Source organism: Babylonia areolata, chromosome 9, assembly GCF_041734735.1.
Source record: "Babylonia areolata isolate BAREFJ2019XMU chromosome 9, ASM4173473v1, whole genome shotgun sequence".
Classification (NCBI taxonomy): Eukaryota; Metazoa; Mollusca; class Gastropoda; order Neogastropoda; family Buccinidae; genus Babylonia; species Babylonia areolata.
Window position 1 is genome coordinate 42,632,708 of NC_134884.1, and position 13,821 is coordinate 42,646,528.

The following is a 13,821-nucleotide window of genomic DNA, read 5'->3' on the forward strand; positions in this document are numbered from 1 at the left end:
GTGTGTGTGTGTGTGTGTGTGTGTGCGCGGGTGCGTGTGTGTGTGCGTGTGTGCATGCACACACATGCCTGTGTGAGTGGTGGTCTAATACTGAAGTTTAGGTCTCTAACCAGATAATTTCTTCAAAAGATGATACATCATCAAAGTGAGGTGAGAGAGAAAATGTATGTCTGTGCATAAGCATGTTCATACGTGCATGCACACACACACACACACACACACACACGCACACACACACACACACACATCTCACAGCAGACATGTAAATTTAACCTCCAAATCTAACAACTCACATCCATCATCCACATCTCAACACAAACCCACAGCACAGGAGGAAAAGTCCAGAACAACCTGACACACACAATACCTACAGGGGGTGAGGCAGCTGGTGGCTGGTTGAGGGTCATGGTCTTCTCTGTGATGATGGTCGCCGTGGTCACCTGCATCCCCACAGTAGGGGTGGTACCAGCAGCACTTTTCCCACTAGTTGGGCTGGTTGCGCCTTTCCCCATAGTTGGGGTAGAAGGCCCTTTCCCTGAAGTTGGAGTACCAGAACCTTTCCCCGCAGTTGGAGTACTTGGGCCTTTCCCCGAAGTCGGAGTATTAGAACTTTTCCCTGTGGCGGTGGAAGCAGCACCTTTCCCCCCTGCAGCAGAAGCGGAAGCAGCACTGTCCCCCAGTACCAAGGTGGTGGGGGGTGGGGGGGACCGCTCCTTCCCATTCTTCACCACCACCTGCGCTACCTGGACAGGGGGAGGAGGGGAGATGGTGGTGGGGGGTTTCTCAGCAGTGGAGGGGGCGGGGCGGTGGGGCGCGTGGGCACTGGCAGAGCTCTGCGAGCGGTTGACGGGCAGACGGGGCTTGTCCCCCTCCTCCCGCCGGAAGCTGGAGTGCAGCAGGCGAGTCCTCTCTGCCACGGAGGGGGGTTTGTCTGGAACCCCGGGGCCCGGGCCTCCCCTACCTGATGACCCTGTCACTGGCTCCGACATGGTGATGACCACACGATGATGGGCTGCCTCCCCCTCCTCCGTAGAAATGCCGGGTGCAGTAGGTCTGGTGGGGGGGTTTTTTGTTGGTTGTTTTTTTCAACTTTGTTTGTTGGTTGTTGTTTTTTCAAATATCTACACCCCAAAACAACAATACTGTACTGAAGTGAACACACTGGTGTGGTGGGGTGTGGTGGTATCAATGTAAAAACCCAAACACACTAAAACTATATACTTCCAACTGTACACACTGCTGCCTAACACAAGTGATGGTGATCTGTTCGAACCCCTCAAATGAAAAATACTGATGCTATCTGGAATCTTCCAAGATAACTTCCTTCAAAAAATCACAATTCACAATCATTAGTCACCTTTCTGGACCCATCAGCACCACTGACTTGTTAAACTGCAACCCTTCCACAATTCACTAAAAAGTTATCACATTCATTCCACAGCACCACTTGTTAACTGCCAAGTCTCACGACAACCAACCGGCCACAGCTGTACAAGTTTTCCTCCACCACGACTTGTTAACTGAAACCCTTCAAATACTAAAAAGTTTGAATTCCTACGTTTCCCAGCATCAACACCACTCCACTCATAAACGTTGCCGGTCCTACACACGCGCTATTACGGAACAACTGCCGCCTCCAGGGACGTGAAAAGAAACGTGTGGAGTCCGTTGTAGCAGTGAATGACTGTCAACACCCCTGCTGTGTTTTCCTGATGAGAGCACGGCACTTGCAAGGCTGTCAGCTCTTCTCACTCCATCTGCTCCACTGGGCAGGGTGAGCCTGATCCCACGGCGTTAATTAACGAAATGAAACAAACCTGCAACGGCCAGCTGAACGACACAGGATAGGGTGAAGGGGGGCAGTGAGGAGGAGGTTTGAGATTCCAGACAACACTGCACTGACCGACTGACTGCACAAGCACACGGCGGACACAGTGTGGGTGAGGGGGCACACGGCAAGACAAACGGGCACTGCAGCAGACAGACCACTCACTGCCAGTACTACACCGCCCCAAAGTGGTGTGGTGCTGGTGGTCACACTTCAACTATCCACGCCTCGCAACACTTCTTTAGTTCCTTGCTTCCTTCAGGAGGACAGCGGCGCGCTTTTTCTCTCTATCACTCCCCAACCAGCCATATACACACACTCACTCACCCACACACACACACACACACACAGAGACGAGACGTATGGTCTAGTTTATAAGGAAATGAGCCACTTCACGGCTTGTGTCACGACACAACAAGGGACTGAGCACACAGCCTTTTTGTGTGTGACAACACAAAGAGCGCAAGTTGCAACTGTTCCGACAGAATGACTGATAGGCAGACAGACAGGAAGACAGGCGGACAGATAAGACAGACAGACACATGTGGCCAGCTGCCTGTCAGAGACTCATCAAGAGGAGGGAGAGGGTGGGGGGGTGGGGGGGGGCGGGGATTAAACAGGAGACCCCTTTGTGGCTTCATGCTCTCCTCTATCTTTACTTCCTTGCTGCTGACTGCTCCGTCCCCAGACACCCTGCACTGCTCGTGTGTGTCAGTGTGTGTGTGTGTGTGTGTGTGTGTGTGTGTAGTTGTGTGTGTGTGTGTGTGTGTGTGTAGTTGTGTGTGTGTGTGTGTGTGTGTGTGTGTGTGTGTAGTTGTGTGTGTGTGTGTGTGTAGTTGTGTGTGTGTGTGTGTGTAGTTGTGTGTGTGTGTGTGTGTAGTTGTGTGTGTGCGTGTGTGAGGTGTGTGTGTGTGTGTGTGTGTAGTTGTGTGTGTGTGTGTGTAGTTGTGTGTGTGTGTGTGTGTAGTTGTGTGTGTGCGCGTGTGTGCGCGCGCGCGTGTGTGTGTGTGTGTGTGTGTGCGCGCGTGTGTGCGTGTATGTAGTTGTGTGTGCCGTGAGTGTGTGTATGTGTAGCGGTGTGTGTGTCAGTGTTAGTGGTGTGTGTGTGTTCGCACACGCGCAAGCAGCCGGCGAAGAGCACAATGAAATACTCCCCCCCCCAACTCCCCCCCCTCCACCCACACACACCCTGTCTGGTCTCACAATCAACTACTAACCCCCCACCCCCCTCTTTGCGCCCAGTACGGGCCTCTCCACTGAGTTTCCTTTCAACTCAACTTGCCAGGAAAAAAAAAAAAAAGATTTTAAGAAAGAAAAAAAAAAGAATAATAATAATAACTCATAACAAAGGAGACGAGAGGAGCCGGGGCGGGAGGGGTGGGGGTGGCGGGACATTTGACAATCATTGATGACAATCCTGCCGACTGAACAAGGCCACGTCAGGCCACCATGGGAGTGGGGGGGGGGGGACTGAAGAGGGGGGGAGGGGGTTAGTGTGGAAAAAAGAAAGGTGGGGGGGGGGGGGCCAAAAATGCGGCGATGCCATTAACTGACTGTGGCATCAGGTCTATTTTAACAAAAGCGTGGTAATATTGTACAGTGTGACACACACCTAGTACTCTCCAGAGAAGTTGGAATTCTAACACGGACTTGTTGAATACTAACAACGACGACGACGGCGAAGTTGGGTGCAGGGAGGGATAGGAGTGGCGAGACTGAGAGGAGCGGTGTGGTGTGTGGGATGGATCGATGATGAGACAAGGAGGCCACTTTTTTTCTCTTCTTTTTTTTAACGACTGAGACGGAATTTTAATACAATGACTCAAAGCTCTCTGTGTGCGTGTTTGTGGGTCGTGTTAGTACTTAGAAGTAGCAGCAGCGGGAGCAACAGCATAAGTTGTAGCAGAGTATTAGGAGTTGTACTGGTAAAAGTGACTGCTGTTTCGTTTAAATGACGTCTTTTCAATAGCTTGATCAGTATCTGACAATTCTTTTTGTCACACACACACACACACACACACACACACACACACACATGTATGCGTGCGTGCACGCGCACGTGTGTGCGTGCGCCGTATGCAATCGAACAATGCGTGTATGTTCACAACATTAGAACATACCTTGTCCATGACGGAATATGTACATGTCTGTCTGTGTCTGTCTCTCTGTTTGTTGGTCGGTGTGACCAGTTTATCAGACTGACTAAAAAATAAAAAAAAATTATTAAAAAAATAATAATAATAATAAAACCCATGCATGCACATCGTAAGTTCAAATACAGCTACAGCACGTACAGTATGACTTGTGTCAGGCCGTGACCAGCGGAGTGCAGTCAGTCGCTACAGCGCTGAAAAGGGGAACGAGTGATGGACAGAGAAGGGGCGTGTCAGTGTCCATGCTAACTATAGATAGTCCCCTCAGTCAAGTGGAAGGAAGTGTCACACTTCAATACCAGCTTGTAGTAGCGGGGCAGGCGACCTGTCATGGACACGTACTAGTAGTCACTGTACACGCGGTCTGAACTGACTGTACAATCGACGACAATGAGTGACAAGCAACAAGCACCAGTGTGGTGGCTGGCTACTACTGTCGCTTTGTATTGTCCATGGAGGTCTGTTCGTTTGATATCAAGGAGGTCAGACACTGACGGGACAACCGGGTTTGTTTCTCCCCCCCCCCCCTCCCACCTCCATCTCCCACACTCTCTCTCTCTCTCCTGAGATGTACACACACACACACACACACACACACACACACAAAGCCGGCACGCGCGCGCATACGCACACATGCTGACACGCTCTCTCCCTATCTCTTTCACGAAGCTCACGTGTAGATGTGCACACACACACACACACACACTGTATAACCCACACCTCATCCATTGTACGTAACGTGAACTTCAGTGTGCACCTTGATAACAACAACAATAATAACGATAATAACATCAACAAGAACAATGACGACTTATTTTGATATAGCTTGTAGTACTGCACTGTGTAACTCAAAGCGCTGTACACACTGTACACATTCCACTCACAAACTCACAAACATCAAACAGCCATCCACACACACAAACTGCAGCACAAGGAATGATCGGCAAGACATGGTCATGATTTCAGAGTCAGAGTCAAGAGTGTCACTAGGCAGAATGAAAGGCGAGATGTTCCAAATCTGGAGGGCGGGGGGAGGAGGGGGTCGGGGGGCGGGGGCCAGGGGGGGGGGGGGGGGCAGTGAAACAGAACAAACACGTGTCCATTTCAGGGGGGGTGACAAAGATGTAGAGTGTCCCATTTCTTTCCCTGCACGCAGTTGAAATCTGACCAGTCTCTGCAACACCCCATCCCCCACCCCCACCCCATCGTACCCCCTCCCATGCAGGTTACGCCCAGCTAAATCATCTTCACGAGGACTGAGGAAATAAGTCATACATCCGACTGTTCATACCACTCTATTGTTATTGCTAAAAAGCCGACATGTGTTTCCTTTTTCCTGTCGTCGCCGCCGCCGCCAACCAAAATCAGCCACAGTCATCTTACCATCTGTCGGCCACAAAACGTACTGTGTCAGTGGATCAACAATGTACGGCATACTGTCCGATTCTGCTTCTTCTTCTTTTTCGCTTTTTGCCTTTCGTTTTTCGCTGCTGAACAACAATGAAGGGAAGGTCATGATGAGGTGCTGCAGTGTGTGTGTGTGTGTGTGTGTGTGTGTGTGTGTGTGTGTGTACGTGTGTGTGTCTATATTTGTGGGGGATGGGGAGGGCGGGGGGGAGGGGTACGTGTCCGATCTGTATTCCTTTCAGACCCAGACTGCTGACTATTCCTTGACAAAACGAAAAAAATGGCAAGGTCAGCATCGTTTCACCACTGATGGCCCAACAGTATGGAACAAACTACCGTTCTCTAAAAACACACCCCTTTCATTCTGTCTGTACCAAAACAATGTGCTTCTTGAAATTCTGCTGGTTGTGTATGTACGTGCGTGTTTGTTTGCAAGTTGGTGCGTGTGTGTGCACACGTTTGTTTGTGTATGGTATGCAGTACTTGAATGCATAATAATAATGATAACGTGTACATGTGAACGCCACAAGCTCCTTGCCTCAGTGGGCGATGTGAGCGTCAGTCTGCATCATGATAGTTATCATCAAATGCAGTACTGAGCTGAACGTTTCTCCTTTTCCTCAGCAGGACACACACACACACACACACACACACGAACACAGTGTGAATAGCACTCACTGGAGCTCCAAACAACAATGCATAAAGCATTGGCCTTCAACGACTCGACCCTCCGCACAGCTATCCTCCGCCACCTTCCAACCTTCACACACACACACACACACACACACAATTCCATAATTCCTCTGACGGGTTTTACGACAATTAAATGAGTTCTGAGTTCACACACATACACATACACACACACCACCACCACCACCAACACCACCTATCGCCTTCTCCCTTAAAAAAAAAAAAACGACAGGCAGTCACTGATCGAGACAGGACACCCCCCCATCCCCACCCCCACCAAACAACACACATGACCCTCCGACACAAACAAACCTTACAACCAAAACAATCCCCAACGAAACAAGTTCACCACAGCCCAACCAATATGTCGTTAAACTCCGCTCATGTACTGGGATAGAGGGGTGCAACCCGGCGTAAAGGAGGAACCAACGAAACCACACAACCACCCACCAACACACACACTGTGACACACACACACACACATACACACTGTCACACACACACACACACACTGTCACACACACACACACACACATACACACACACACACACACACACACACACACACACACAACCACCCACCAACACATACACACACACACACACTCACACTGTGACACACACACACACTGTGACACACACACACACACACACACCGTGACACACACACACACACACACACTGTGACACACACACACACACACACACACACACTGTGACACACACACACACACACACACTGTGACACACACACACACACACACTGTGACACACACACACACACACACACACACACACTGTGACACACACACACACACACACACACACACACTGTGACACACACACACACACACACACTGTGACACACACACACACACACACACACACTGTGACACACACACACACACACACTGTGACACACACACACACACACACACACACACTGTGACACACACACACACACACACACACACACACACACACACACACTGTGACACACACACACACACACACACACACACACTGTCACACACACAAACACACACACACACCTTTCCACCCCACCCAACTCAGTCTCTTCTCAACAGTAAAAACGAGACAGACAACTAGCTGCTGAGACGGACGGATATTGTATGCAGACTCCAGCAGATGACAAGGCCCGTGCAACCCGGTACAAAGGCGGACCCCACCACACGCCACTGACTCATTCATTCACTCACTCATTAATCAATGACTGACGGACTGCAAGTCAGTTTCACGAGGCAGTAAGGGCCTGGTGTCGGTGTGAGGCCTGGAGGTAGTGGGTGAGGGGGGGGGGGGTGTCTGCAGAGGGGAGTTCCAACGCTACGATATCCATATTTCTTCCCTCCACCCCTCTGTGTGACTGGCGGAGTGTAACGTCCACGCTTTGTTGTGGACATTATTCATTCCGGTTTGCTGCTGATAATGCCATACATTTGTATATATATATATATATATATATATATATATATATATATATATATATATATATACATATTTTAACATATGTATCTCAGTGGTCAGAACATGAAGACCGTGATAGCATCGACTCGTGATCCTGTTGATGCCTGGGGTCGAGGGGTCGAAAGCCGCTTTATCCATTCGGGGCAGGGAGGAAGGGTGAAGGGAGGGGGTTCCCTCTGAGTTAACCTTAGTTCTGACCCCATTCCCAACATGTCTTTCGAATGACACTAGTATCAACCAACGTTCCTTGTGTGAACGCTCGCATAACATCTTGTGCACACGTGAAATCCCATCACCATCGTTCGGAAGAGAAGGCCAGAAGATGGATTGGTGGGATTAGAAACAGCCGCATACGATACCCCTCGCCCCACACCCCTACCAAAAAAAAAACAAAAAAAACCCACACATACACACACAATGATCCAGCCCCCACCCCCTCACCCCCTCACTCCCACAGCGCAACATATTCTTAAAACACAGGAGTTGGCTGCCTGTCAATAGCAGCCAGATGGAAGAGACCCTATTTATAAAATAATAGGAACGTGGACATCTGTTGCCCCCCCCCCCCACCCACCCCCGCCCCCATTTCACCTTCCCCCACTCACATGATTTTCTTCCTGTTGATCACAGTGTGCCTGTCACCGTGACTTATCAATATGAGACATGTTCAAAATGTCTGTCATCTGGCCAAAAAAATTAACGAACAAAAAAAAAAAATCCTTTTTTCAATTCCTGATATAAGCATTTAGATCCTTTCTTTTAATCCTTCCACACAAAAAAAGATAAGAAAGTGTATGTCCACGTGTGTGTGTGTATGTGTTAGGGTTTATATGCAAGCATTATATATCCAGTCACATTGTGTGTGTACGTGTGTGTTCCATTACTGTGCTCCAATGAATACACAGCCACTGCAATGGCACTGCTCACCCACAGCTTTTGCATCCATCAGACTAGTCACTAGCCAATCTAGTTAAAATACTTATTTCCTTCAGCCATTGAAAAACTGTACATCTTTGAACTAGGCCTTCATGGATCTGGCTCTAAAATGGTTATGCCTGATATCATGCCGAAATCAGTAGATGTTTGACACTGAGACCTGAATGTCAAACTAGACTGATATAGTTTCACTGCCCTTTTGTCAATTTCAGCACAGCCCACAACATAGGTTCACCCAGTAAAATTCTATTCAGTTAATGAAACACAGCCTGTGGAAAAGGAAAGAAGGAAGAGAAGGGGTGGAGGTGGAGAAGGTGTAGAAAGAGGGAGCACACATGAAGGTGGATGAAGGTGGAGGCAGGTGGGGGGGTGTGGGGGGAGGTGTTAACTGTTGGTGTGAATTAAAACATGCGCTTTGAGAATGTGGGGCTGTGTAGTTTTGATTTGTATCCCCGGCACTATTGTGACAAAAAGACTAAGGAGAAGCCAGCAACCAAGTCTCAAGGGGGTGCTTGATCTTTTTCATGTGCCTGTGTCTGTGCATGTGCACCCGTTAATTGCTGCTTTTTTTTCCAGTTCATTATGAATTGATAAAATGACACTTATCTTCTAATGTATTATAGACTGTGCTCAAGTTTGCATGCTTGAATGATCATCAGTTCAAGTGACAACAGTTTTTCTCAGAATCTTCTCAACCATATGCATGTGAATGAAATCAATTTTGCACCATTTAAGTTGTGCCGATTTTGGACTTGTTTGTAACTCAATCAATGTTTGCCTTGCCCCTCCACTCACAGAAACCAAGTTCTTTTGACTTTTGAACTGCTCAATTTGACTTCCTTGAGTTTACACTTGACTTCATAAAAAATAAAATTTAAAAAAATCAAAGGTCACTGGCAACTTAATCAACACACTGCATGTGCCTATTAATGAAAGGAACTCACAAAAAGCCTGTTGCAAAAAAGGTGCCTGGTCGAAGGGAAGTAACTCTTCTTGTGTGCTCGGCAGTTGAAATTTCTCAACTGCTGCCTTTCTGTGTATTCATCTAGTGGTACTAGTAGCACTGGGACTGGCTTATGCCTATCAGAATGCTTTAGTTCACAAGGTCTGAAAAATGTATGTGTGCATTACATCAGATTACAAATCAATAATCAAAGTAAAAAAAATATTTTGCTTTTTTTTTCTTTTTTTTTCCCCCTGAGTCAATAGACAGTGCAGTTTTAAATTTTGGTAGCACAGAGTTCTGTTGGTTAGCTAAAGTAATATATCTATGCTTGTCAGTAATGAAACACTGATTATGTATGTTGAAATGCTGAATATGTATTATGTGTCTCTATTATAATCCATGTCTGTGAGACTGTGTCACACGAAGGATGGAAGAGCTAGACAGATACAGACAAAGAGAGAGAGCCAGAGATTTCCATACCTGTGTTATCAAACTCTGTTTTTGTTTGTTTGTTAATGTTGTTTTCCGAGGTTGGTCAAGCAGGTAGAATTTTCATCCCTTGTCAGTTTGTGTGTTTAAAACTGTGTTAAGCTTTTTTTTTTCTTTTTCTTTCTTTTATAGCAAACGGATACAACTCTTCGCTTGATTTATGGCAAGAGGATAAGTGGTTTGTGTGTGAATGTGTGTGTGGAGGCAAAAAAAAAGTCATTTTAGCTGTAAGTAAGATGATAAGATTTGCAAATGTTGCCTAACTACACTTTTGGAGTTAAAAGACATTCGTGTTTTCTCAATTTTTATGTCACATTGTTGTGTATTTGGAAATGTTTGTTCTGGGCATGAAAACATTATTTTGCAGTAATCCTCCATACTCCAATAGGAGTGAAAGGATAATTAAAACTTGAAACTTGTGTGTGTATATGTGTGTGTGTGTTTGTGTGTGTGTGTGTGTGTGTGTGTGTGTGTGTGTGTGTGTGCACATGTCCACATGCTAGTGTATAAAGTACTTAACTCCACACACACACACACGCACACACACACACACACACACACACACACACACACACACACACACACACACACAGAGAAAAAATTTGATTTCAAATCCATACCATGTGTACCAATGGTTTCACATTTAAGCACAAAAATAGAAAGAATAACTCTAAAAGTTCAGTTCAAAACAAACACATGCAAACAAGACAAGACATTCACACTGCTATAAGTACAACACAGAATCACCCCAACTTTCAAAACCTATACATAAATGCGACCGTGCTACCCGCCTCCATAAATATCACAGACCGACAATTCTCCCGCATGACTCTAATGCACCGCACTGTATTCCAGTCACACTCTCTCACAATGCCAACACATGATCCACTAGGGAGGTTTAATACATAACTGTGCCATAAAGGACAAATGCCTTCCTGACACATAACAGGGGTGGAGAAAAAAAGAGGTAGGTCAGCGCTGGAATCACGTCACTGGAGGACACCAGGAGGACATGTGAATGCTCCACCATTTGTCACTGTCTGTACATCACTCAGGCCCCACTGTTATGGTTTATCTTCAACAAATGTCAGCCCCAACCACCCCCCAAAACCCCATGCACCCCCACCCCCACCCCACCCAACCCCCAACCCTCCTCACAACCCCTTCCCCCTCCCCTCCCACTTAGTTCTACTACTGTTCTCTCAAGCGTATCACCATTGTTATTTTTCTGCACGCTTCCCTCAAGATTCTTTCTTCTTCACTTGCCATTGCCGCTCAACTCTCCAGCTTTCGTGTTTTGGTTTTTTTTGTTTGTTTGTTTGTTTTTAGGGAAGGGGGGGGGGGGGTACTCATTTCTGTTTTGGGGATTGTTTGTTTTTCAAAATGTTCTTCCCATAACTTGTTAATGTTTTGTTGTCGTTGCTTTTTCACTAGCAAATGTTTCAAGTGACAGTAAGAGCTGCAAATGTTGACGGTGATTTATGGTGACTGCATCAGTGAGAGAGAGAGTGAGAGAGAGAGAGAGAGAGAGTGTGTGTGTGTCTGTCTGTCTGTCTGTCTGTCTGTGTCTCCATCTGTGACTGTATGTCTTTGCACATGCAAATCTGCATATACAAAAAATACAAAATTGAGAGAGAGAGAGAGATAGAGGGAATATATATATATATATATATATATATATATATATATATATATCCACTCTGTCATATGATTAATCTGACACTGACCGCAATAGTGATAGCACATTTGACCGTCTCCTGATAAACTCAACAGGACTTTTCCGCATTTCTATAAAATCATTATCACAGTGTTCAAGGCGAATGTCCCTGCCAAAACATCCCTGTACAAACTGTGTACATATATACATATATATACATGTATACAAATATATACAAGACTAACTGCACATGTATAAGAGCGTATGGTTTGTGTTCATAATCGCATGCATATATATGTGTACAACTTTAGGGCTTATGTGAGCAACCACTCAAGATTAATATCAATGACACAATGCGAAGAAATACTCTTTTGAAAAACTGATTCTGGAAGGCTTTCGTTTTTGTTTGATATTGTTTTATGTGATCAGGACTTGGATTTGATGTCATCAGTCAACATGCATTATATCATGAGATGATGAAACTGAGTGAAATTGGTTGAAACACTGAGTTTCAGCTTTCATGCATATAAATGTCAGAGCTGTCATGGAAAGTATTGCATATATATGTATTGCCAACACCACTTTAAAATCTTATTTCCCCCTTCACAAGTGTTTTATAATTCAAATGTTTTATTATTCAGTAAATATCAATCCAAAAATTTGGATATCCGCAAGGTCACAGCACAAAAGTCCAGAAAAAAAAGAAATTTGTAAAGCTCAGTCTGGTTTTACTCTCCACCCTAATTAAAATGTCACTGTCAGTGGGTGCTAGATTCATGTGTATATCTAATTTCATATATAATTTATACAGCATGTATTCTGACACACCTGCCTCATTTGTTACACATAAAATGTGTCACAATCACAGAAAACATTTACACAGTGGTCTTTTTCTATTAAAAAAAAAAAGAAGTTAAAACAACAACATACACATGCGCACACACGCACACGCGCGCACGCGCACGCGCTCACACACTGGCAGACAGTCACAGAGAGACACTACTAGGAAAGACGGACAGACAAAAGATTTAACTCCCTCATACAGAGGAAAACAACATTAACAAGTCATGAAAAGAGATTTTTTTTTTTTAAGTCTTCTAAACAAATTAAGAAAAGATAAATTATGCATGATCAAAGAAACAACTGAAGAGCAAGTCAAGACTCAGGCAGAGAAACAAAGTGAGAGAAACTTTTATATATATATATCATATAATTTTCAAGAGAAACAAACAAAACAAGAGACAGAACTCCAAAAGAACTATGACATCATTCAAAACTCACCGATGACGCTGCTGTTAGTGTCAGTGGCCATGCAAAACAGCAACAAACAGAAGCAGGTCAAAAGCCAAGGTGCACCAGAGTGAAACATCAAACAAACAATTCACAATGTACATGAATTAAAATGAGATCAAATTTTTTTTTTTTTTCAAACTATTAAAAAAAATGTGTCACTTCACTTCAAATCAAGGTCAGGTTAAGTTCAAATTACAAATTTAAGAAAATCTGTATCGATGCTTTTTTTTTTTTTTTTTTTTTTTTTTTTAGTGTTCGTTCATTTCAAGATGAGAATAAAATTGACTATGATTTATGATACACTCTTCACTGGAATTGGATTCTGTCAGGCTTTCAATCATTTCATTTAACTAATGCCAAATCATGATACATTTCCTTCTTCTAATTCTTTTTTTTTTTTTTTTTTTTTTTTTTTTTTTTTGTCAAGAAGCTCAAACAAATATTTACAAGAATGTAAATTACTTTGATATTCATTCCACTTCATTTTGTGAGTTGCAGTATGAATTTATCATGTAATTAATATTACTGACATTTTTTAGGTAAACATTTTATACTTTATGTCAAATATAATCTTTTTTGGTCAATCAAATAATTTATCACAGTTCACAGATAAAAAAAACCATCTTCAATGATGTCCAATATTTCATATTTATTTAGTTAAATGCACTGCACAAATATCTGGTCAGTACATATTAGATCATCAATGAGTATTGTGAAAAAATACGAATGCACACATTCACAAAATCAAACACACACATGCATATATCTATAATTATATACACACTTTTTCAGTTTCACACAGTTCAACTGTCATGCACACACAAACATTCAGTCACACATGCATGCAGGCTTGAACACACACACACACACACACACACACACACACACACACAAGTAACTTCAATAAGGTTGGGGGTTAAAAACTGGTGACGATTTT

At 44.6% G+C, this 13,821-nt stretch overlaps 1 protein-coding gene across 4 annotated transcripts in view; it reads right to left on the minus strand.

Moving 5' to 3' along the window:
• Window positions 1-13,821, minus strand: part of LOC143285479 (septin-7-like) — a 108,243-nt gene that overhangs the window by 93,475 nt on the left and 947 nt on the right. Inside the window, exon 1 of one of the 4 annotated variants that reach the window (XM_076592793.1) lies at window positions 372-2,194. The exons of 1 other annotated variant lie outside the window; for it this stretch is intronic. In XM_076592793.1, coding sequence (XP_076448908.1) covers window positions 372-989 — 618 coding nt within the window. In that variant the 5' untranslated portion in view covers window positions 990-2,194. Of the gene's footprint in view, window positions 1-371; window positions 2,195-13,821 lie in introns of those variants that run through there. 2 more of the 4 variants (XM_076592794.1, XM_076592795.1) reach the window with 2 other exon arrangements.